Source organism: Natrix helvetica, assembly GCF_964273705.1.
Source record: "Natrix helvetica genome assembly, chromosome: 1".
Taxonomy (NCBI): domain Eukaryota; kingdom Metazoa; phylum Chordata; class Lepidosauria; order Squamata; family Natricidae; genus Natrix; species Natrix helvetica.
The window spans coordinates 246,666,208-246,687,322 of record NC_138548.1 but is presented as its reverse complement, the minus strand read 5'-3'; the positions used below and the strand labels follow the sequence as shown (position 1 = coordinate 246,687,322).

The 21,115-nt window shown below is 40.2% G+C and overlaps 1 protein-coding gene across 1 annotated transcript in view; it reads right to left on the bottom strand.

Annotated features, from left to right (window-relative positions):
- The window catches only part of CDR2L (cerebellar degeneration related protein 2 like), a 41,724-nt gene extending 21,952 nt beyond the window's left edge, over nt 1-19,772 (bottom strand). The window contains exon 1 of the mRNA XM_081935319.1: nt 18,503-19,772. Within this exon, the coding sequence (XP_081791445.1) occupies nt 18,503-18,581 (79 nt within the window). The 5' untranslated portion in view covers nt 18,582-19,772. The remainder of the gene's footprint in view (nt 1-18,502) is intronic.
- Between the last annotated feature and the right edge of the window lie 1,343 nt (nt 19,773-21,115).

Genomic DNA, 21,115 nt, shown 5'->3' with positions numbered 1-21,115 from the left:
AAGCCAAACATCACTTGTGGTGCACATCAGCTTGCCACTGCCAGAGCCCCAGGAGTCTGTGGGATGCCACCGAGGAAGCCATGGCTCTGGCAGCGAATCTGGCTTGATGTCAGCGTAGCATCCGAAGCGAATTGGACTGCTGCCACCAGTTTCACAATATCCTGGTGTGCCCGTATATCAGCGATGGGGATGCGCTGTTGCAGGTCTTGAAGCCAGAGAAGACAGGGTTGGGTGAAGAATGAAGCCATAGTGGAGGCATGGACCGCCCAAGCTGCAGCCTGGTGTCCCCATTGCAAAGTGAGGTCCGCCTTCCTTTCCTCAGGTTTCAGGACATCCTCTGGAGCTCCCGGCATATGAGCTGGCATATAGAGAGCAATCACGGGAGCATCTATAGTGGGAATAGATAGAAACTGTGCCAACTCATTATCAACATTGAAAAACTTCTTATCTGAGGCAGAGGGATGTGGCCCAGATGTGGGAGCCGTCCACTGGCGCTGAATTAGGTCCACAAAATTTTTTGGCATTGGCACAATTTCGGATAGAGGAGCCTGTTCTGAGTACAGGGTTTCTGCACAAACAGCCACTGGTCAAAGGGCGGTAGCTGCCGGTTGAGACCCAATTTTTGAGGCTATTTTGGCTTTATACAACAAGGACTGAAAAAGGACTGGAGGGAAGAGACCACAAAAGGCCTTTTGCTCAGTCTCCCTGCCCTCATCCTCAGACAGCTGAACCTCTTTGAGTTCGCCTTCCTCCGATTCAGAGGATTGGTCTTGGTCCTCTTGATCAGAAACTGCAGGGCTTGCAATTGGAATGGGTGCTGGAGGCGCTGTGATAACCGCTTGTCTTTCAGACTGGGCATCTCGTTGCTGCAATCCTGCTGCAATACCCTGTGATATAGCACTGGCAATGATGTCTTGAAAATTAGGCATACACAGGGGATTTGCCTGGCCCAGGTGTGTGGCAGTTGAGGTGGATGGAATTGCATCCAATCTCTGGACACCAGGTGGAAGCATGTCATCTCTGACTGGCAGGGGGGGGCTGAGATTCCTGAGCTGGCCCACAGATGTTTGAGACATCAATAGGGAACAGGGAATTAAGGGAAGCCTCCCTATTCTGTCTATCCCCAGGAGAAAGCAGCAATGATAAGTGGCCCTGAGCCTGCTGTGGCTTGTCAGAGGCCTGGATGGAAGAAGCCTTTTTATTGGCCACCTTTTGTAAATGCGTTCTAGCGCTTTGTCTTTTTGTTTTTCATAGCGCAAACTGGCTTTAGAGGACTTTTTAGATTTTTTGTCTTAACTGAGGATTTAAAAGATTTCTTATTAGCCTTGCCAGATTCCCTGAAATCAGATGTGGAAGGCTGGGGGGTGGGTGGGTGATTGAGGCACCAGGACGCCTTCACATGGCTGGGTGGTTTGTGCCTCCCCAGACAGCTCCGGTATGGCAGCGGGTGTCTCCGATGCAATGGCGGCCGCCATTTTGCCCAATTAACAGGAGAGTTTCAAAATGGCGATTCGCACCTTTTTCCAACAGCCCAGGAGCCCGTGCTGCAAGAAAACGGCTTCTTCTCAATGCCGCTCGTAGTAGCCCCCTTATCTGCGCTCCAATCGCTAAGTAGCGGCTCCCGCTGTTTTGAGCTGTCCGGGTCGCTCCGCAGCAGCCAAAAAAGATTCAGGTTGAAATTTAGCCATCTTGAGCTGCTGTGTTTCACCGCTCGACTGTCTTTCAGGAGCGGCGGAGCGTGTTCCCGGCGGGGGGTGGGGTGGGCTGACAGAATTACTTAGCCGATGCCGACAGTACAAGAAAGGAGCGCAGCGATAGTTAGAGCCAAAGTGGCAAGACAATTGGCTCACAGGCAAAGGCAAGACAAGTTCCAATACACGTCAGCCTTAATGACCTGAAAGGGCTTAGAGGCTTAGACCCACCAAACACACTGCCCCTGCAAGGGACTTCAGATGAGGGTCACTGGTAATTAGAAGTCCAAACCAGTTGAAGTTTGCAGAAAATTACTCACAATCTCAATTTTAAATAACCATAAATGTTCTGAAGACTGGAGAGAGACGATGATGCAGCCATCCTCATTGAGGGACTGAGTCGAAAGCTGGGTCTGCCTAGCGAAAAGGGCATGGTTTAACAACTTTATCAGACTCAGTCCTTGCAATGAGTGGATGAAGGTCAACCCAGCCTGGATGCTGCCTCCACCACTATGGAGAATGACCGGGTAACAGAAATATCAAACTAAGAGCTTTTCCACATGAAGCCATTATACTAGTTTGAAAGCAACTCTGGGCTTCTGCAATCTCACAGTGTCAGAATTAAATTGCACTGAGACCACAAGAAAATGCAGCACTGTGGAGCCTGTGATCCATTTCCCCTTGGCAGATCCTTCTTCTCACGATGCCTTCCGGCTTTTTGGTTTCAGATTTTTCAAGGAGAAAAATGGCTTGACATTCTTTTCATGCATGGGTGTAGATAGGTTTTATTTCGTTCTTTACAGAAAATCAAATGATTAAAATAAGATTATTGTTGTAGGGTGGGAATTTGATTGGTAACTGCTAGGTTTCAGCACAGAAGTATTCATGGTGATTCAGTAAGGAAAAGCTTTTGAGTTTTTCCTGTATTTCTGAGGATTACGTCACTTGTAACCTTCTCTATTCATCATCTAATTTAATCTGCTGGGATTGGGGTTACATTAAGTGGATTAGGAAACCCAGGATTTTAGCATCAGGATTTTAAAACAATCCAGCAATGCTACTGTAGGAGTTAGAGGAGGTAAAAATAGAGAAATTGTGATGAAATATAATTTCAGATTTTTTTTTCTATAACCAACTTCAATGAAAGACAAAGAAAAGTTTCCATTTTAAAAGTCTATTTAAATGTTTATTAATTTACTACTGGATCAACAATTTCAAAAAGACTGTATATGGTTTACAAATAATGCAAACATAAAAATGGAAATAATAAAGTAAACATAAAGAAATTCATAAAGCAATAAGAATAAATCTTCCTGTCCTTTAATGCACCAAGCAAAAAACCAACAATGACATCAGCAACAATCATCCACTATAAGGAAAATACCATCTATCGCTGAAATTGTTCCAGAACCAGCAAGTCTTAGTGATTCTCCTGAAATCTAATTGGGCTGGTGCTGACTAAACCTTGGGTAAAATACAAGGAAAAGGGGCAACAGAAAACAAAACAACCCTCCCTCCCCAAAAAAGAATTTCTGATGATGGCAATCGCTCAAGAATGGATCTCAAAATAAATACGACTAGATCTTATTAGATGGTTACAAATTGCATGTACACACATCCTGAATCATTGAAGGCCTGCTTTTTAATATATTAGTTTTTTTTTAATATCCAGAGATTTTGCATGCATATTGTTGGCTGGGTTCAAACAATACACTAAACTAGATTTGCTTTAGTTACTGTTTGTTAAAGAAATTGTTAGGACTATGTTCTGTGAACCTTTCCAAGCCATTAACCATGTTTTATAAAATGTGAGTTCACAGACTATGCTTACAAATAACTATATAAGTTAGTGTGTTATATAGTGTGGAAAACAAAAAAATATTACGATTCAATAATTGAAAAAGTAGACTTATCCTTAATCTTTCTGCTATTACATCCCATTCATTGGATATGTTCAACATAAAGATATGGAGACAAAAATAGTCTTCCCCAGGTTTTCTAAAATGCAATTCTTTATGCTCTAATTTGTAGGTTGTATCCTTTAGTGTAATTTCAGTGTTCATTATTATATGGAATAGCCAAAATAGAACAAGCTTTGTATACAGCCTTCCCCATTTTCTTCCATTTGGAGTTAACCATAAAGGCACTGACAAATACAACTGCATCTAGATTGAAAACCAGGATTACCGCGTCTGAATAAGCCAGGATCTTGTGTCAATTCTGGCATAAGGTTCTGCTTATTCTTTACTTCAGGTGACCATTGTTCCTTGAGCCAGATAAAACAGAAAATTGAAGACTTCTTGATTTAAAGAAAGGAAGATGGAAAAATGGAACAGAAATGAGTGGAGAGGGAGGGCGGGAGGGAGGGAGAGATAGAGAGAGAGGGAGGGAGGGAGGGAATGAGAATTCAACATCAGAACTTCTAACCATAGAAACAATAAATGAGAACTGATGTGGAATTTTGTTTGGAACTATTGGGAGATAAGATGCAATTCAAAAACCACACTTGGACATCTTCATCATTTACTGCCTAATTGACCTCGGGAAATCATTGCACTTCTGTAAAACACGGGGACTGCTACATCATGTAAGTACTTTCAGAATAAATATTTATTCTTGCTAGAGCTTATAAAATCTGGTCAAGGAGCTTTATCAGCTTGCCTTTTCACAAAAGAGACATACACTATTACGTCAGAAGAATAAGGAAGGCAGACAGCAACACAATAAGAAAACATAAACTGAGAATTCATAAATTCAGAATGGAATAAAATGGCAACAGTCCAGGAACCAAGTTGTCATGGTTACTGAAACAGCTCTGGGTGACCGGACACATTTGTCCTACTTGGTTCAGTTCTAGGGCAGCTTAAATAAAACATAAATAAATTAATTGTGGTTAATAAAGCTTGTTTATTCCATCTATTTTAACCATTGTCTAATAGTTTAGCTGCATACTAAATACAGTTTTAATAATGATTTTTTCTATATGACTATTCTCCAATGTTTAATTAAAGGTCATCATTTACCACCCCACAAAGAATGAAACTATCTCCATTCACGTCTGAAGCAAACCAATCAAGGTCTATGCTCCTCTCACATAGGGGGAAAAACAGGAAGTTAAAATGTATTTATGACAATTTGTACATTTTGGTGACACAACACCATTAGTATTTTTAAAAAACATATACTAATTAGAGAAGAATGAGTGCCAAAATCGGAAGTAAATCAACATTTTGATTTGGTCTTGTTGTCTGAAATGAAAGACTAATAGCATTCTGTCTAGAAAAAAATCAATGTTTACAGCAAATGCCTTCCTCCAACAATAATTGATGGCTTTACACATGGAGATCAATGGATGTATAACAACTAAATCAAATGTAGCATGCATTCGCAGTACTGTTTTCAAATTTGGATACTGTCCCCTTTGTAAACAAATTGCTAGTCTACATAGACAGATTACCTATCTAGAATCTCTAATCTGTGCTCTCCAAGGAGAAATTAGGTGTCCAATTTGGCCATTCCACTCTATGGAGATGCCACGCTATCAGCCCCCACCCCCCACCGCAAAGATCCAGCAGGAAAAGAGCAGTCTGGACAACCGTGGGATCTGGCAGGGTGAGAGCTGTGAACCATAAACAGAAAGCTTTTGCTGTGACCCAGCATAACACATATAGCGTCCTTGCTGACCCTAATGGGGACACTAAAGAGAAAGGTCAAGGTAGTTGTGATACTGCGAGACCACCTACTGCCACCAGTAGCCTCCCACCGTCCAATGCGATCCCACAGGGTTGGCTTCAGGGTGCAGTCGGCCAGACAGTGTCGGCTGGTGACCCCCAGGGGGAGAGCCTTCTCTGTGGGAGCACCTTCCCTCTGGAATGAGCTGCCCCCGGAGCTTTGCATAATCCCCGACCTCCAGTCCTTCTGATACGCCCTAAAAAGTTGGCTTTTCCAGCAAGTCGGCCTGGCCTGTTAATTTTATCTAATTTTTAAAATGTTATTTTTATATTATAATTGGGTTTGTTTTTTGGATACTTATCTAATTTCCTTTTAACTTTTGTGATATGTGTTTTTTAATGTTGTACGCCGCCCTGAGTCCTTTGGAAGACGGGCGGCATATAAATCCAATAAATCCAATCCAAATCCAATAATGATGACTCAAATAAGCAGGTGATCGTGGTCCAAAATGAAGAACTTACTTTGGAAAGGCAAAATGGGAAACCAGGTATCACACATCAGTCGCACAAGAAGAGGAAGATATGCAAAAAGAGAAGTCACCTTCTGGTTGGTGATTCAATCATAAGGGATGTAAATTTAGGAAAGGATATGGAGGTTTTAAAAGAGGCCAGGTGTCTGCCAGGTGCTACTGCCAGCAGAGACAAGAGGCGTATTCTTAAGATAGTCAAGAATGCAAGTAAGGACTGTGATGTTGATGCTATTATACATCTTGGCACAAATGATCTGTCCCAAAAAGGTGTACTTCCTGTGAAGAATGATTTCCAGAGCTTGGGGTATTAACTTAGTAGTATAGGTTGTAGGCTTATCTTTTCAGAGGTTTTACCAGTATATAAGGAACAAAAAGGGAAGGGCCGGTGTGTAGCAGAGTTTGATGTGTGGCTAAAGGAGTGGTGTAAAAGGGAAGGCTTTGGTTTTATTAGTCATGATGTCTGCAGCTGGTCCAATGAAAAACTGTACAAAAGAGATGGTTTGCACCCATCCAAGAAAGGGACTGAGTTACTTGGCATTAAATTCACAGATTTTCTGGATAAACATTTAAACTGAACAGCGGGGACAGAGAATTAATTGATACAGAACATTTCTGTCCCCAGCAATCTAAAATTCATAGGGTTATCAGTGCATATAACACAGATGTTTGTGCGGGTAAGATTATCACTCCCGCTGTCAAGCAAAACCAAGCATTTAATAGTGAGTGCCATACCATGTGCATGAATCATACAAGTGGCAAGAAAATAGGGGCAGTCAGGCACACAGGTTATGTAGACAGTAAACACAGGATCAATCAAAATGGACTCAAATGTCTAAACACCAATGCACAGAGTATGAGGATTAAACAGGGCGAATTAGAAATTCAAATAAAAGAGGGCAGATACGATATTGTTGCCGTTACAGAAACTTGGTGGGATGAAACTGACAATGGAACATACAGCTAGAAGGATTTAAATTATTTAAAAGAAATAGACCAAATGAAAAAGGAGGTGGAGTTGCACTATATATAAGAAATAATTACCTCTCTACAGAAATAGAGCACAACAATGATGAGAACTATCTTGAATGCATTTGTGTCAATATTAAAGGTTGGAGGGGAAATGACATTGCCATAGGTCTATACTACAAGCCAACCAACCAACCAAGCAGAGGAAGGAGATGAACTTTTTGCTAGTCAGCTAACTAAGATATGTAGGAAGCACACCACAATAGTAGTGGGGAATTTTAACTACCCTGACATCAACTGTGGAAACAAACTCTGCACCAAGTGGAAGATCCAACAGATTCCTAACAAACCTAGCAGACAACTTTCCCAAAAAGTAGAGAAGGGAACAAGGGGATCAGCCATATTGGACTTAATTCTCACTAACAGAGAGGAAATGATAGAAAGTGGTGAAGCCACAGGAATTTAATTTAATTTAATTTAATTTAATGCTTCTAGACCGCCCCCTCTCCCGAAAGGGACTCGGGGCGGTATACAGTTCATACAAAATATAACAAGATACAATAAAATTAAATATGTACAGTTGACAGTTGACATGGAGGAGGTTAAAATGCCGTTAAAAGAACTGTACAAAGCAGATATAAAATAAATTCAAACCCCTAAAAACAAATACAGTAAATTAAAAAACCCCTAAAATAACCAGATATAGTACATTTGCCAGGAGGGACAGTTGAATTATGCCAGGCCTGCTAATCGGAACAGGTGAGTCTTCAGTTTTTGCCGGAAGGAGCGGAGGTCAGAAGTGGTCAGAACCCTGGGGGCAAGTGACTATGCAATATTGGAATTCAACATTATCCAAACACAAGTAGTAGAACAAAGTGAAACTAGAGTCTTGGACTTTAAGAGAGCTAATTTCAATAAACTTAGAGAGAGCGTGGGAAAAATTCCATGGATGAGAAGCCTCAAGGGGAAAACAACTCAAGAAGCTTAGGAAATTTTGAAAAATGAGATTACAAAAGCCCAGTCTAGCACAATACTAATGAAGAAGAAAAATAACAGCTCCCAAAAGAAATCAGCATGGCTGCATAAAGAACTCTCTGACAAATCGAAAGACAAAAAAGATAAGTATAAAAAGTAGAAAGGGGGGGACATAACTAAGGCAGAATATCAGCAAATAGCCCGAGCATGTAAAGATGAAGTGAGGAAAGCTAAAGCTCACAATGAAGCAAGGCTTGCCACAAAAGTAAAACATAACAAAAAAAAAGCTTCTTCCAACATGTTAAAACATGGGAGAAAGTGGCAAGAAGGTGACAAGCAACAGGGAGAAAGCAGAACTATTTAACTCATGTTTTGCATCTGTCTACACAAAGGGATAAAACAGTCCAACCTATCAAAAACAGCACCACAAAAAACAGATTAGGAACACAAGTTGAAATAGGGAAGAAAATGGTAAGTGAGCACCTGTCTACCCTAGACGAGTTCAAATCACTAGGACCGGATGGATTACATCCCAGGTTTCTGAAGGAACTGGCAGATGAGATCTCAGAACCACTGAACTATATCTTTCAAGATCGTGGACCACCGGGGAACTACCAGAGAACTGGAAAAGAGCTGATGTGGTTCCCATCTTCAAAAAAGGGAAAAAAACATCCAGGAAACTACAGACCTATCAGCCTGACCTCAATACCAGGAAAGATTCTGGAAAAGATAATCAAGCAACAAATTAGCGAACATCTAGAAGCAAACAAAGTAATAGCCAAAAGCCAACATGGGTTTGTCAAAAACAGACCATGTCAGACTAATCTTATTGCATTCTTTGATAATGTGACAAAATTAGTGGACCAGAGGAATGCCGTCGATATAGTTTACTTGGACTTCAGTAAGGCATTTGATAAGGTAGACCATAACCTACTGCTAGATAAAGTAGAAGAATGTGGGTTGGATAGCATCACCACCAGATGGATTCGTAACTGGCTGACCAACCGCACTCAACGTGTAGTCCTCAATGGAACTGCATCTACATGGAGGGAAGTATGCAGTGGAGTACCCCCAAGGCTCTGTTTTGGGCCCAATACTCTTCAACATCTTCATCAATGATTTGGATGAGGGAATAAATGGGGAACTCATCAAATTTGCAGATGACACCAAGCTGGCAAGAATAGCCAACACTCCAGAAGATAGGCTTAAGATACAGAAGGATCTTGACCAACCTAAACATTGGGCACTATCTAATAAAATGAAATTCAATGGTGAAAAGAGTAAGGTTCTACATTTAGGCAACAAAAATGAAACGTACAGGTACAGTATAGGTGGTACCTTGCTCAACAGTAGTAACTGTGAAAGGGATCTTGGAGTCCTAGTGGACAACCATTTAAATATGAGCCAGCAGTGTGCAGCAGCTGCCAAAAAAGCCAACACAGTTCTAGGCTGCATCAACAGAGGGATAGAATCAAGATCACGTGAAGTGTTAATACCACTTTATAATGCCTTGGTAAGGCCACACTTGGAATACTGCATTCAGATTTGGTCACCACAATGTAGAAAAGATGTGGAGACTCTAGAAAGAGTGCAGAGAAGAGCAACAAATATGATTAGGGAACTGGAGACTAAAACATATGAAGAACGGTTGCAGGAACTGGGTATGTCTAGTTTAATAGAAAGAAGGACTAGGGGAGACATGATAGCAGTGTTCCAATATCTCAGGAGTTGCCACAAAGAAGAGAGAGTCAAGCTATTCTCCAAAGCACCTGAGGGTAGAACAAGAAGCAATGCGTGGAAACTAATCAAGGAGAGAAGCAACTTAGAACTGAGGAGAAACTTCCTGACAGTGAGAACAATTAATCAGTGGAACAGAAAATGCCTCCAGAAGTTGTGAATGCCCCAACACTGGAAGTCTTTAAGAAGATGTTGGATAGCCATTTGTCTGAAACAGTATAGGGTTTCCTGCCTAGGCAGGGGGTTGGACTAGAAGACCTCCAAGGTCCCTTCCAACTCTGCTATTGTATTGTATTGTGCAAGCAAAGATGCAAAATCTCTATTTGGTCAAAAACAAGACCTAGGGCTAAATATTAACTTTGTTTTGGGAGGAAACAAAGCAAATTTAAGAAGACAAATAAAACAACCAAAGCTACAAAATATAACTCACATTTGATAATGTGGTAAAGATAATGAACAGAATTAATGGTTAGATTGAAATCTGTGACATCATTAAAAAGGACTCAACCCCTCCAAGACCTAGTGGCTGTGGGTACCGGCGCCTCGGTTCAGCCAGCTGACTCCATTGCTGGCCATAGGGGGCGAACAACTGTCCCCCGTGGAGCGGGCGCGCAACTTGGGCGTCCTCCTCGATGCCCGGCTGTCAATGGAGGACCATGTGGCAGCCGTGGCAAGGGGGGCGTTCCACCAGGTCCGCCTGGTGCGCCAATTGCGCCCCCTACTGGACCGGAGTGCCCTGCGCACGGTCACTCATGCGCTGGTGACGTCTCGCCTGGACTACTGCAATGCCCTCTACATGGGGCTTCCCTTGGGACGCATCCGGAGACTGCAGCTAGTTCAGAACGCAGCCGCGCGGGTTATTATGGGAAGTACACGTTACTCCCACGTAACACCTCTCCTGCGCGAGCTGCACTGGCTACCTGTGGCCTTTCGGGTGCGTTTCAAGGTATTGATCACCATCTTTAAAGCGCTCCATGGCATAGGACCTAGTTATCTGCAGGATCGCATCCTACCACACACGTCCCTGCGACCTATCCGCTCACACAGGGAGGGGCTCCTCCTGGTGCCGTCTGCTAGGCAATGCCAGCGGGCGACGCCTAGGAGTAGATCCTTCTCTGTGATGGGCCCAACCCTCTGGAATGACCTCCCCCCAGACATTCGAACTACCACCGACCTCCGTTCCTTCCGGCAAAAGTTAAAGACTCACCTATTTCAATCAGCTGGCCTGGCACTTTCTTAGTTTTACCTCCCGGGGATTTATTTTATTTTAATTGGGTTTGGGGTTTTAATTGTGATGTTTTTAGGATTAGAATATATTTATTTCTTAGTACAGCCTATCTCCCCCTCCAAATGTATCTTAAATGTATTTTATTATTATGACCGATTTTATTTGTATTGACTGTACACCGCCCCGAGTCCCTTTCTGGGAGAGGGGCGGTCTAAAAATCTAAGAAATAAATAAATAAATAAATAAACAAGCAAAAATAGAGTGAAAAGCAAAAAGAAAGCAAACAAAAGGGAACTAAAGGGCTGTTTGATTACACACTAAAAACCCCAGAAAGCTGAAAAGCAAAAGACAGAAGAGGTATAGGGAAAACTGTCCAACCACTGAGTTCCACAGACAGCAAGGACAGATAACTAAAAAAGTAATGTAAGAAACTAAGGATAATAATCAAATGGGAAGGACAAGAGATTTTTAAAAGGAAATTTAAAGAAATGATACCCAGTGGGTTATAAAGTCAAACTATTGAATAACACATTTTATAACTTTCCTTCCCTCCCAGATTTAATATACTGTACATTTATTTTACAAATTTATTATTGCACTACTTTACCTTTTGTAAATTGAATATCATCTCTTTTAATGACTTAAACAAAGATATGGTTCTTTTTCTGTTTGTTATCTGTAAGCACTTCTTTTATTCTTCTCTAGAAATCTGATGAGTAGAAAATGGCTTTTCTCCATATCTTTTACTATAATTTATTCAGTTACTATACATTTAACGATCACTGCCTCTGATATTATATAATGCCTTTATGGTTAAGAGACCCTAATTCACCTCCAGGGCGAATGATAGGTTCTTTAGTTTAACCAATATCAGTTACATCCAACCATGTGAAATCTTCCATTAATGGTAACAAGTTCTAGGAAACCATTTCCCCTAGATCCTGCTATTGGGTTCAAAAATGCATATTCAATGCATAATATAAAAGCCTTTGGAACTCTAAACTGTGTTCATAATTTTGTCCTTAAGTCTCCAAAGAGAAAATTTAAAATATTGAAATCCAGTGGTCTTTTTACTTTAACAGGCTTTCCATCTTCTTAGAACGGATTCCTTATTATTAAAATGTAGAAAGGCTGCCAAAGGATCTTCATAAAAGTATTTTCCTCATTGCTGAGCTCTTGTAAGAAAAGATTCTAATACTATTTTAGCACCTTCCTTGAAATCTCTATTACTAGTAATTTTCCTTGTGTTGATTAGCATTTTAAGTTTATTTTGATAACTACCATATGTGTGGTGAGCAGGATTCCAAGCATAAAACTGAGATGATACATAACCCAATACTGCTTCACATCTTTCATACTTGTTCCCCCTGTAGAACGTTAGCACCCACCCTTCTCCTAGAAGAATGAAATATTCTAGGAAATATTTAAAAAGCAGAATATTATATTTCCCCGGATGAGAAATGGAGAAACATGTTTTTTTAGGCAGGAAGCAGAGTCACTCAGCCCTACCCTCCTTAATAGCCCACAGCAGATGTCAGCACTTAAGAGATAAAGAGATGGCTAGGTCTATTCATAAGTAAATACCCTCACCCAAGATCCAACAAAGGTAGGATTGGCCCCCAGCCATAATAGGAATTGCCCCAAACCCTCTTCATTACATCATCACTCAGCAAGATTCAACCAAGCCTGGGACTCAAGACAACCTAAAAAGTTACCCCTGCATGTCCCCATGGGAGTCTGACAACCAATTACATAGGAACAGGAAGCTCTAAGGTGGGGCCCAAGAGAGGGTATAAATATATATTCAGCTTCCATGTGCTTATTTTGCTCAGGACCCAAAAAATCAATTGTGATCCTGTCCACCATTAAACCATCTTTTCAAACAGCCTCCATGTTTCCAGTGTCTTTCTCCCCATTTGGAACGAAACCCAGATGGACACTTCTTCCAACACCCCTATCCCCTTAACTTAAATAGAGATTAGAATCTTTATTTTGGCTTTATTCATCCAGGAGTAAAAAAATCCTTATCTCCAATAACATGCTTTTCTGAAGATTTTCTTCAAGCGAAGTAACTACCGTAGCTTTTTGTATAGCTTTTTGACTTCTGCTTCTGGTTTATTCTATAAGCTTTTTCAATTAAAAAAAAATGTTTCATCTGCTTTGAATGCATAATAAACTCCCAGTTGTCTTTGAAACAATAGACCAACATTAATTTTCCAGAATCACCAATACATTTGTGATTTAAGACTTTGTCAACAATATTTCATGCTGCTATTTCACCATTCCTTTATTTACAATCATACAATGTGATCCACGCTTTTGAGCAGTAGAAAATTTAGGAATGGCAAGTTAAGACTTCAAAATGGTATTTTGTATTTTTAAGTAGCATTCCTCTTATCACTAAAATCCAGTAAAAATCTAGGTGTTAAGCTCTTTTTAAAAGTTTTTTAAACCTGCAAATATTTCAATAGCCTTAAGGCCCATAGCAATTAATCAAACCATTTAATTTTAATGTGGGCCCATTTCAAGACTGAAACACTTTTGCTAACCTTAGAACCACTTCTGAATTGTGCCTGTGATGTAAGAATAGTCCATTTCAAGCTTAAATCACTTTTAATTTGAAAGATTTTGCACCCATCAAATGGCTGTTTCATGGAAGGAAATCTGGCCGCACATAACTTAATATGAAAATAGTACAGTAAAGATTAAGGATTCAACATTCATACTTCTCAGGTAGGAATCATTGAACCTGCTCCATCACATTAGTATCAAATTGAGAGACAACCAAAATGATAAGTTTGTGGAACAGGATGGGCACACATAAAAAGTTATTTAGAAAAAATACTCTGGATCTTGTATATGCCCAAGCACCAGATTGTTGAGCGCAATATGCTGACTCTGTAAACCGCTTAGAGGGGGATCTAAAGCACTGTGAAGCAGTATATAAGTCTAAATGCTCTTGCTATACAAAGCTACAATCAAATCAGTGACTAAATACTTTCTTTGGAATTTAACTTGCCCAAGCTGGTTGCACAGAAATACACCTGACTTTTGGCTAGAGAAGAGCAGTGCCCTGCTTCTCCTACATGTACGGGACAGGAGGACCTGGATAGTCAATTAAATCTTTTCCTACTGCAAATGAACAGAAAGTGTCTGGGAGAAAGTGAGGATAGCACATATGAAATTTGGTTTTATGGTATTTATTATTCTAAAATAAGTTTTTCATTGGAGGGCATTTTTTAACTGTTTCAAAATATTTTCTATTTTCAGAAAATGATACAGAAACATTGTGGAGAAAAAGATGGAAAAATAATTCAGAGCCTTCACATATTTTTGCCACAATGCAACTAACTTTTTCATTGCTAAATGAAACAGATCTTACAGGATGATCTAGACTAGACCTGGACAACTTAAAAAGAGCAACAATGAATATTTTTATTTAAACATAGCCAGAGGTGACAATACCTGGCACGCATATGGCTGCTGGATGACTAATGGCAGAATGGTGATGGAGCTGGGGGTGTTAGTGAGGTCTGGAAGTGATTGGCAGCATGTTTTTTGGAGGGGGTGGTGGTAACAGATTTATTGAGTTTTGAAGAAATGCCGGCTTGGCTATACAAAGCAGGTTGGTGGGGCTGTATGTTGTACAGATCTGATCTAGATTATGGTAACTAATCTGTGTGATTATGTATTAAGAAATTAAAATATGCTGTCCTGGTAAATTTGGAATAATAGTTTTGTGTCAGCCTAATCCATTTCATAAGGTTGCTGTGAGAAAGAAATGGGGAACAAAGCACACACCAAGCCTTCAAAGGTGGCTGGCACTGAGTGGGATACAATACATAGAAATAGATTACAAAAGGAGATGTGTGTGTCATGCTCTTGAACGCAACTATCAAATCCAGCAAGTGCCAAGTGTTTTTGGCATCCAACTGCAACTCATTTTAAAGAAGCGTTAATTGTGAAACAGGCAAGACTCAAAGGTTTAGAAAACGTTATTTGATTCTTCATAGTCAAATTTCCTAATTCTCTTCTCCCTTGACAACTCTTAGCAAACACTCCTTGGAAAGCTGCTGGATTATGTCAAAGGAGCCACATCATCATCTTCCAGCTGACAGAAACACAGCTCACTGTCGCCACTTCCCTCCGTAGTTCTTCCCCCGTTCATGCATTCTAATCATAGTACTTCCTGAAAGGAGCAAGGAGCAATACTTCAATCCCAGAATCCCTTTCTTCAGCAAATAGGAATGGGAGGAATGATTACATATATGAAGATACACATTTCAACAAACTGTTTTTTTTCTACAGGCTGTTTTTTGTGTTTGGATGCACGTATTACTGTTCAGTCAAAACCCAGCAAAGTCAATAATTATTGGTCCTGTTTAAAGCGGCTGTTACACCATTGCCTCCAGCTGTTGTTTTTTTTTAAACAATGAAAGAAGTACAGTATAAAGAAAAGAGAGGTTTTTACCGGTAGAAACAAAATAAGCTCATTTTTGTTGATCCATTACCCATATTCACTGGATTTAAATCTGAAAAGAATCTAATCCTATGCAAAGAAGTAATTCACATATCCATTACGTAAAAATCAATGAGTAATATTGTCTATGGAAAACACATATGCCAAACCAGAGAACTGAAGAGCTGGAAGAAGCCCCGGAAAATCATTCTTATTCCAAATGTTTTCATCTCTCATGATATTTTCCTATTTGACTGTAGTTAATTCAGGCAGTTCGTGGGATTTTTTTCCTTATTTAATATCCTCTTCCTCTTGCATTAAAGATGCTAATTCAACAGTATATTTTGGAGGCTATACCAAAGGCTTTGTGGAATTGTATTGGAATTGCGTTAGTCTTAACACCAATTTCACCCAAACTTAGAGCCTATAGAATTTTTTGACCCTGCTAGTTGGAGATAATGCAAATCACATTACAACACATTTAGAGGACATCTATTTGGGAAAGGTTTTTTTTAAAAATACGATACCATCCATATAACCTGTCAAAAATATGAGACAGAAATATTTTCATTATTATGACTGACAACACTGAAATTATAAGATGAAACTGCTTTTTGCATCAACTATCAGATTATAAATTAATTTATTTTATTCATATCAAATTTTTAATTTGTCCCGTCTGCTGCAAGGAAAAATCAAGAGGGAACTAAGTGTTTTTAGGAAAATAATATAATTAATGAAATCAGAAAAATAAAAAGCAGCATAAAAAGTGGTATTACATATTCATTGGGACAATCATAAGAATATTCAAACTACGGTAGCTTTACAATAAAAGAAAATGCAAATAAATGTTATAAATATTACATATACTTTTGCCATCAGATATAATTCAGTACAATAAGAGGTGGTTAGTGCGTGTAACCCTTTAGCTTAGCTTCTATTTAAAGCACTATTACTTATGGAAAGTCTTTATATCTACAAATCATTAACTGAACTAGAAAAGCAGCAATATATTTTTACAGATGAGTTCACAAAGCAACCATTGTTTTAAAAGTATTTTGCTTTTAGCAGTGAAAGCATTTAATCTGAAGAGCCAGAGACCCTGCCAAATTTTGCTTTTCCTTCATGGAGAAAGCATCTAGATTCCTTTCATATTGCATAACTAATAACCATATTGCATCACACCAGCCTCCACACTTCCCAACAAAAAATGACAATACTACAATGAGTATCAATGTTTCAGTCTTAGCCAGGCTCAATGCAACTCCATGTAGTACAATAGTCTTATGACAGCTTTGTGCATCATGCAATCATACCACGTAATCCCAACATTTTTTTCTGCACTGGTTTCTTGGCTGATGTTAAAAAGTTAAGCAAAATTGGTCCTGCCTCACATTTGCTTAGCCTTAGCAGAGCATCAGAACATATCAGGCCTGTGGATTAGACCACAAAATGAAAATTGTTGAAAAAAATTTGTTTGTAAAATAGTTCCATGTTTTTTTCAATGTTTATGAATATTTCCAAGAATCACCAAGAACTGAGATTGATTTTAAGGAACTTATTTATATTTCTAGTACCTACTATTAACACTACATTTCTGAAATTTGTTTGTCATTAATTTTTCCAGTTTATCAACCTGATGTGCTGCCATGATACCCCTGCAAACCTGTGTGTCTGACCTTGCACTAAGGCTGCAGTTGGCGTATTCACAACTTAACCACTTCAGCACATATTCACTTTGACATTTAAAGATGCGCTAGCTCTCCAAATAGTACCATAGAAGCACATATCTTCATATTGCACAATCTTACTTCTTGTTCGAATGATAATGCAGAATTATTGGAGCACAATACCTCAAAAGTTTCCATTCATAGTCATCAAGCACATCCCCCTGGTTGTCTCACTGCTGTAGAGCAGTTTTACTACTGCTGACTCAAGAAATAGGCCAACTTGTATATTTTCATGTGTTCTTACCTTAATCAAGTTTCTTGGAGGATGAAAATTAATCTTTCCTTTTAGGATTTTGAATGTATGCAAACAACGTGGAACAAATGATAATCCTTGAATAAGATCATCATATGACTATATTTAAGATTCAGTGTTTTGATAAAAAAAAGTTTAGGATATGCTTAAATTAGCGTGACACAAAAATCCTAAACTATGACCCTTTCTCTATAATAAAGACAACTGAACAGCAATTGATATAAGGTTAAACCAGAATATATATTAATTAATTAATTATATTTGTATAGATGCTCATCTCACATGAAAGTTACTAAGGGCAGCATACAACACTTAAATTAAAAAATGTATTTGATTTCTTATCAATATTTTAAACATTTTTTTCCTAAGAACTCCTCTAGGAAATGTAATAATAATCCTGAAATGATAGCTTTATTACCATCCAACATCATCTGCCTTAAGAAGGACCAGACAGGTCGATAAAAATGCCAAATAGAGTTTAAAAATCTAGCTGAGTGCTAGTCCAACCATAATAATAATGTTATCTAATAAGAATTAGATAAAATCCAAGCCAGAATTTTGTAATGCTGTAAAATGTTACAGTCTAAATACTTATTAATTTTCAAATTCTGTGTGACTTTGCCCAAGTTGAGAAAACTTTTATGTCTCAGCAAACTGATATGCAGAATTTGCTGTGACTCATTAAAAATACTGCTGGAAGCAAGCAGTGTAATATTTTGCTGCATTTTACAAATTATCTTTTTTAACATGTTGGCTCATTTACTCTTGGATTATTTGCAATTAAAAATCTGATTCTTCCTGGTTAGATGTCTCTAATTAAAACAGACTACAATTGACTCCACCGCAACTAAGAAAGTTTAGCAGGATGAGTAAACTAATTGGTCATAAATCAGCCAAGTGTTTTAAGAGTTTCTGCAGGGGACAAACTCTATGAGCCTTAAACATCTGCATCAGTTTTAGCCCAACAGAGTAACAAGTGCAAAGCAAAGCTTCCTCTGGGTCTATAGAGGCATTTTAATTTGAAGTTGTCCCCAGGGGGCACTGTGAATGGCCATACATGCAATTTGGTGACTTTAAGTTCCCCAGATGCTGCAAAAGAGGACTTCCAGAAAAAGAGAGATGCTTTAAAAAAAATCTAGCTTCCTTCTCCTCTTATCCAGATCTGCTGGGTCATGACTCAGGCCATCCCCTGTGTGAAGCGCACCTAGGGGGGGGGGGGTTGCTCATGGGGTTTTTTTTGTTTTTTGTTTACATTTCCTTACCTTGTTCCAAGTCTTGCTGGTCATACCACGGTTCCTCCTCCTCGCTCTGAAACTCATCCATCCTGTCGGCGCTTAACATGAACTCCACTCCGCATCCAAAATTGAGCTGCTAGCAAAGAAAGGCTGACCTCCCACAGAGAATACTGTGGACTACTGCAGAGTCAGAGGGAGAATCAAGGGGTGGGAGGGAAACGGAGGGAGGAGGAGACCAAAAGGATGCTCTCCAAGAGACCGAGGACGCGGGTGAGGGCAGGAAGCGATGGGTCGCCAGACTTCAAGGCGGGAATCGGTGAAGATGACCCACAGGGGCAGATCCCGAGGCCCAAACAATGGCTTTGCAGATGTTTCCGTTGTAATCAGTGCTGCTGCAGCGGTGCCCTCAAGCCCCACATTTTTTTCTCCTATGTCTGGATCACCTTCCGTCTCTTTTCGTCTGCTTTTTCCGCCAAGGAGAAAGGGAGAGAGAGCAGGGAGGCGGCGCACGGATCTCGTTCCTCCTTTCTCGCCCTCCGCGCTTTCTTGAAAAGAGAGGGCAGGTGTTGGCCTTCTTTGTTAACGGATGGAAATCCGTTAACCTGGCTGCTGCAGGGTTCTTGCAGCGAGTTCACTGGGTGATGCACAAAAGAAAGAGCCCAGCTTCCTAATGCAGGCAGTTCCGACTTGTACACAGCTCGGTGGAGACCTCTAGCACGGAACTGCTGCAAGAAAATCCATGCCAAAAGACGTGGAAAGCAGGAGGGGAGCGGGAAGGAGGCGGGAAGGGAGGATGGTAGACCTCCCTCCTTGTCCCCCGTCCCCTCGCTCCCGTTCTTTCATCGGAGGAATTCTAGGCGCATTTTAAGCGACTAGGCGGATTTGTAGCTTGCATTCCGGCAGGATCTGGAGAGCAAGGGCGGAGTCCCTAACGGTGCCCAGGCGGGGAGTGGTTTTTCTCGGGGGGACGTTTACCCACTCGTTGGAAAGCTGCTTTGACGCGCACAGGACGCGTGTCTGAGAAAGAGCGAGCGGTGCCGTTCCAGAGACCGCTGGGACCGCTTACTGGTGCCGATTCTTCGCCATTGTTATTCCCTGGGCAAAATCTTCGCTATGACTCCGGCCGCGGTAAAAGAACCGCCCGACTGGAAAACAGTCCCGGTGCTTTTTCTAATGGCTACATTGGAAAGGGATTTTTTTTCTTTTTGCAGTTGAAAAGACAAATAACAGATGGCACAGAAGAAACAAATAAGATGGGTGGGTCGCGTTTGTCGGCGGCGTGAGCGTCTGGCTTTTTTGTATTTCTTTTTTCCAACCCACACACAAAAAAGTGTCATTGCGAGTATTGTAGAGAGTATTGTTTGTGGGGCTAGAGAGCTTCATTCTCCGGAGTAAATCAAATGTACTCAGTACCTCGGAAGTCCCTTTTCTTTTAGAAATCAAATCCAAGCTGTGGGCCCAGGTCAGCCTACTACATTGCTGTGCCTTTGCTTCCTTCTTAAAAAAGATGGAGAGTTATTATATGGATCAGCAGAATGAGCCCGAGAGATTTGGCCTCATTTGTGTCAAGCAACCTACCTAAACTGCAAACAAATATCTGGCTTGAAAGTGTTCTTAATTGGGAATGTAGCAAAAGCTAAAAGCTCTTAGCTTTCTATTTCTCCATACATAAATGACCCTAACAAGAAGAACAACATGTTTCTTCACCACCTTTTATTACTGAAGCTTTTTGGGGGGGTCTTTTTTGTTTGTTTGTGAGGATCTTTATTTCAAAGATGTCAACAACAACAAAAACCACCCCACCCTTTTATTAGCTAACCTGAAGTGTAACTGGAAGGAATTTTCTGTCCTTTTACTACAAGCCACAAGAACAATAGCATCTCTCTCTTGGCATGGCCAAGCCTACTTTGGCCTGAGCCAGGCAGAGGATCCTAGCACCATCAGAGAAAAGGCATTGTGCAAATCTTACGTCTTTTTCTATTTAAAGGCCTTTTTGTGGAAAGAAAAACAAAATTAGCAATAAATTACAAATGGAAGACTTGGTTACTTTCAGCTGGATTGTGATTGTAGGAATGATGCCGCTAACTGTTCAAATATCAAACTAATCTGTTGTACTCCTTTCTTCTGTCAAATGATTTTGGGGGGTGGTTTTTTGTCCTTAGCCTTGAAGACAGGATCCACTTCTCATGATTTGTTACTTAACTGAATTTATTTTATATCCTGCCTTCCCTCCAAGAGCTCATGGTAGAATTCATAGGATCTTCATTTTATAATCTCAGCAGCCACCTGAATATAGGTAGTCCTTGATTTACAAGAGTTCGGTTAGTGACTGCTCAAGGTTACCATGATGGATTCAGAAACAGTCATAGCAGGGTTCATCCAAAATGTCTGTCTCCCTTCGCAGAGTTTATTACTTTTATACAGTTTTAACAAGCAAAGCAAAGAGTATATAGCAACAGCATTGTTATTGGCGTATTCTTCTTGTCAATCTTTTAAGAACATCCCAGCCAGGGTAGAGTCTCGTATATCTTGATAGTTCCTGGCGGTGCCTGGTGCTGTTAATTAGGTGAGCTCATAGGCATCTGAGGTAAACAGTTACTAAGTCATGGCAGTGTGCTGCGCATGCCTCTACGAAACATT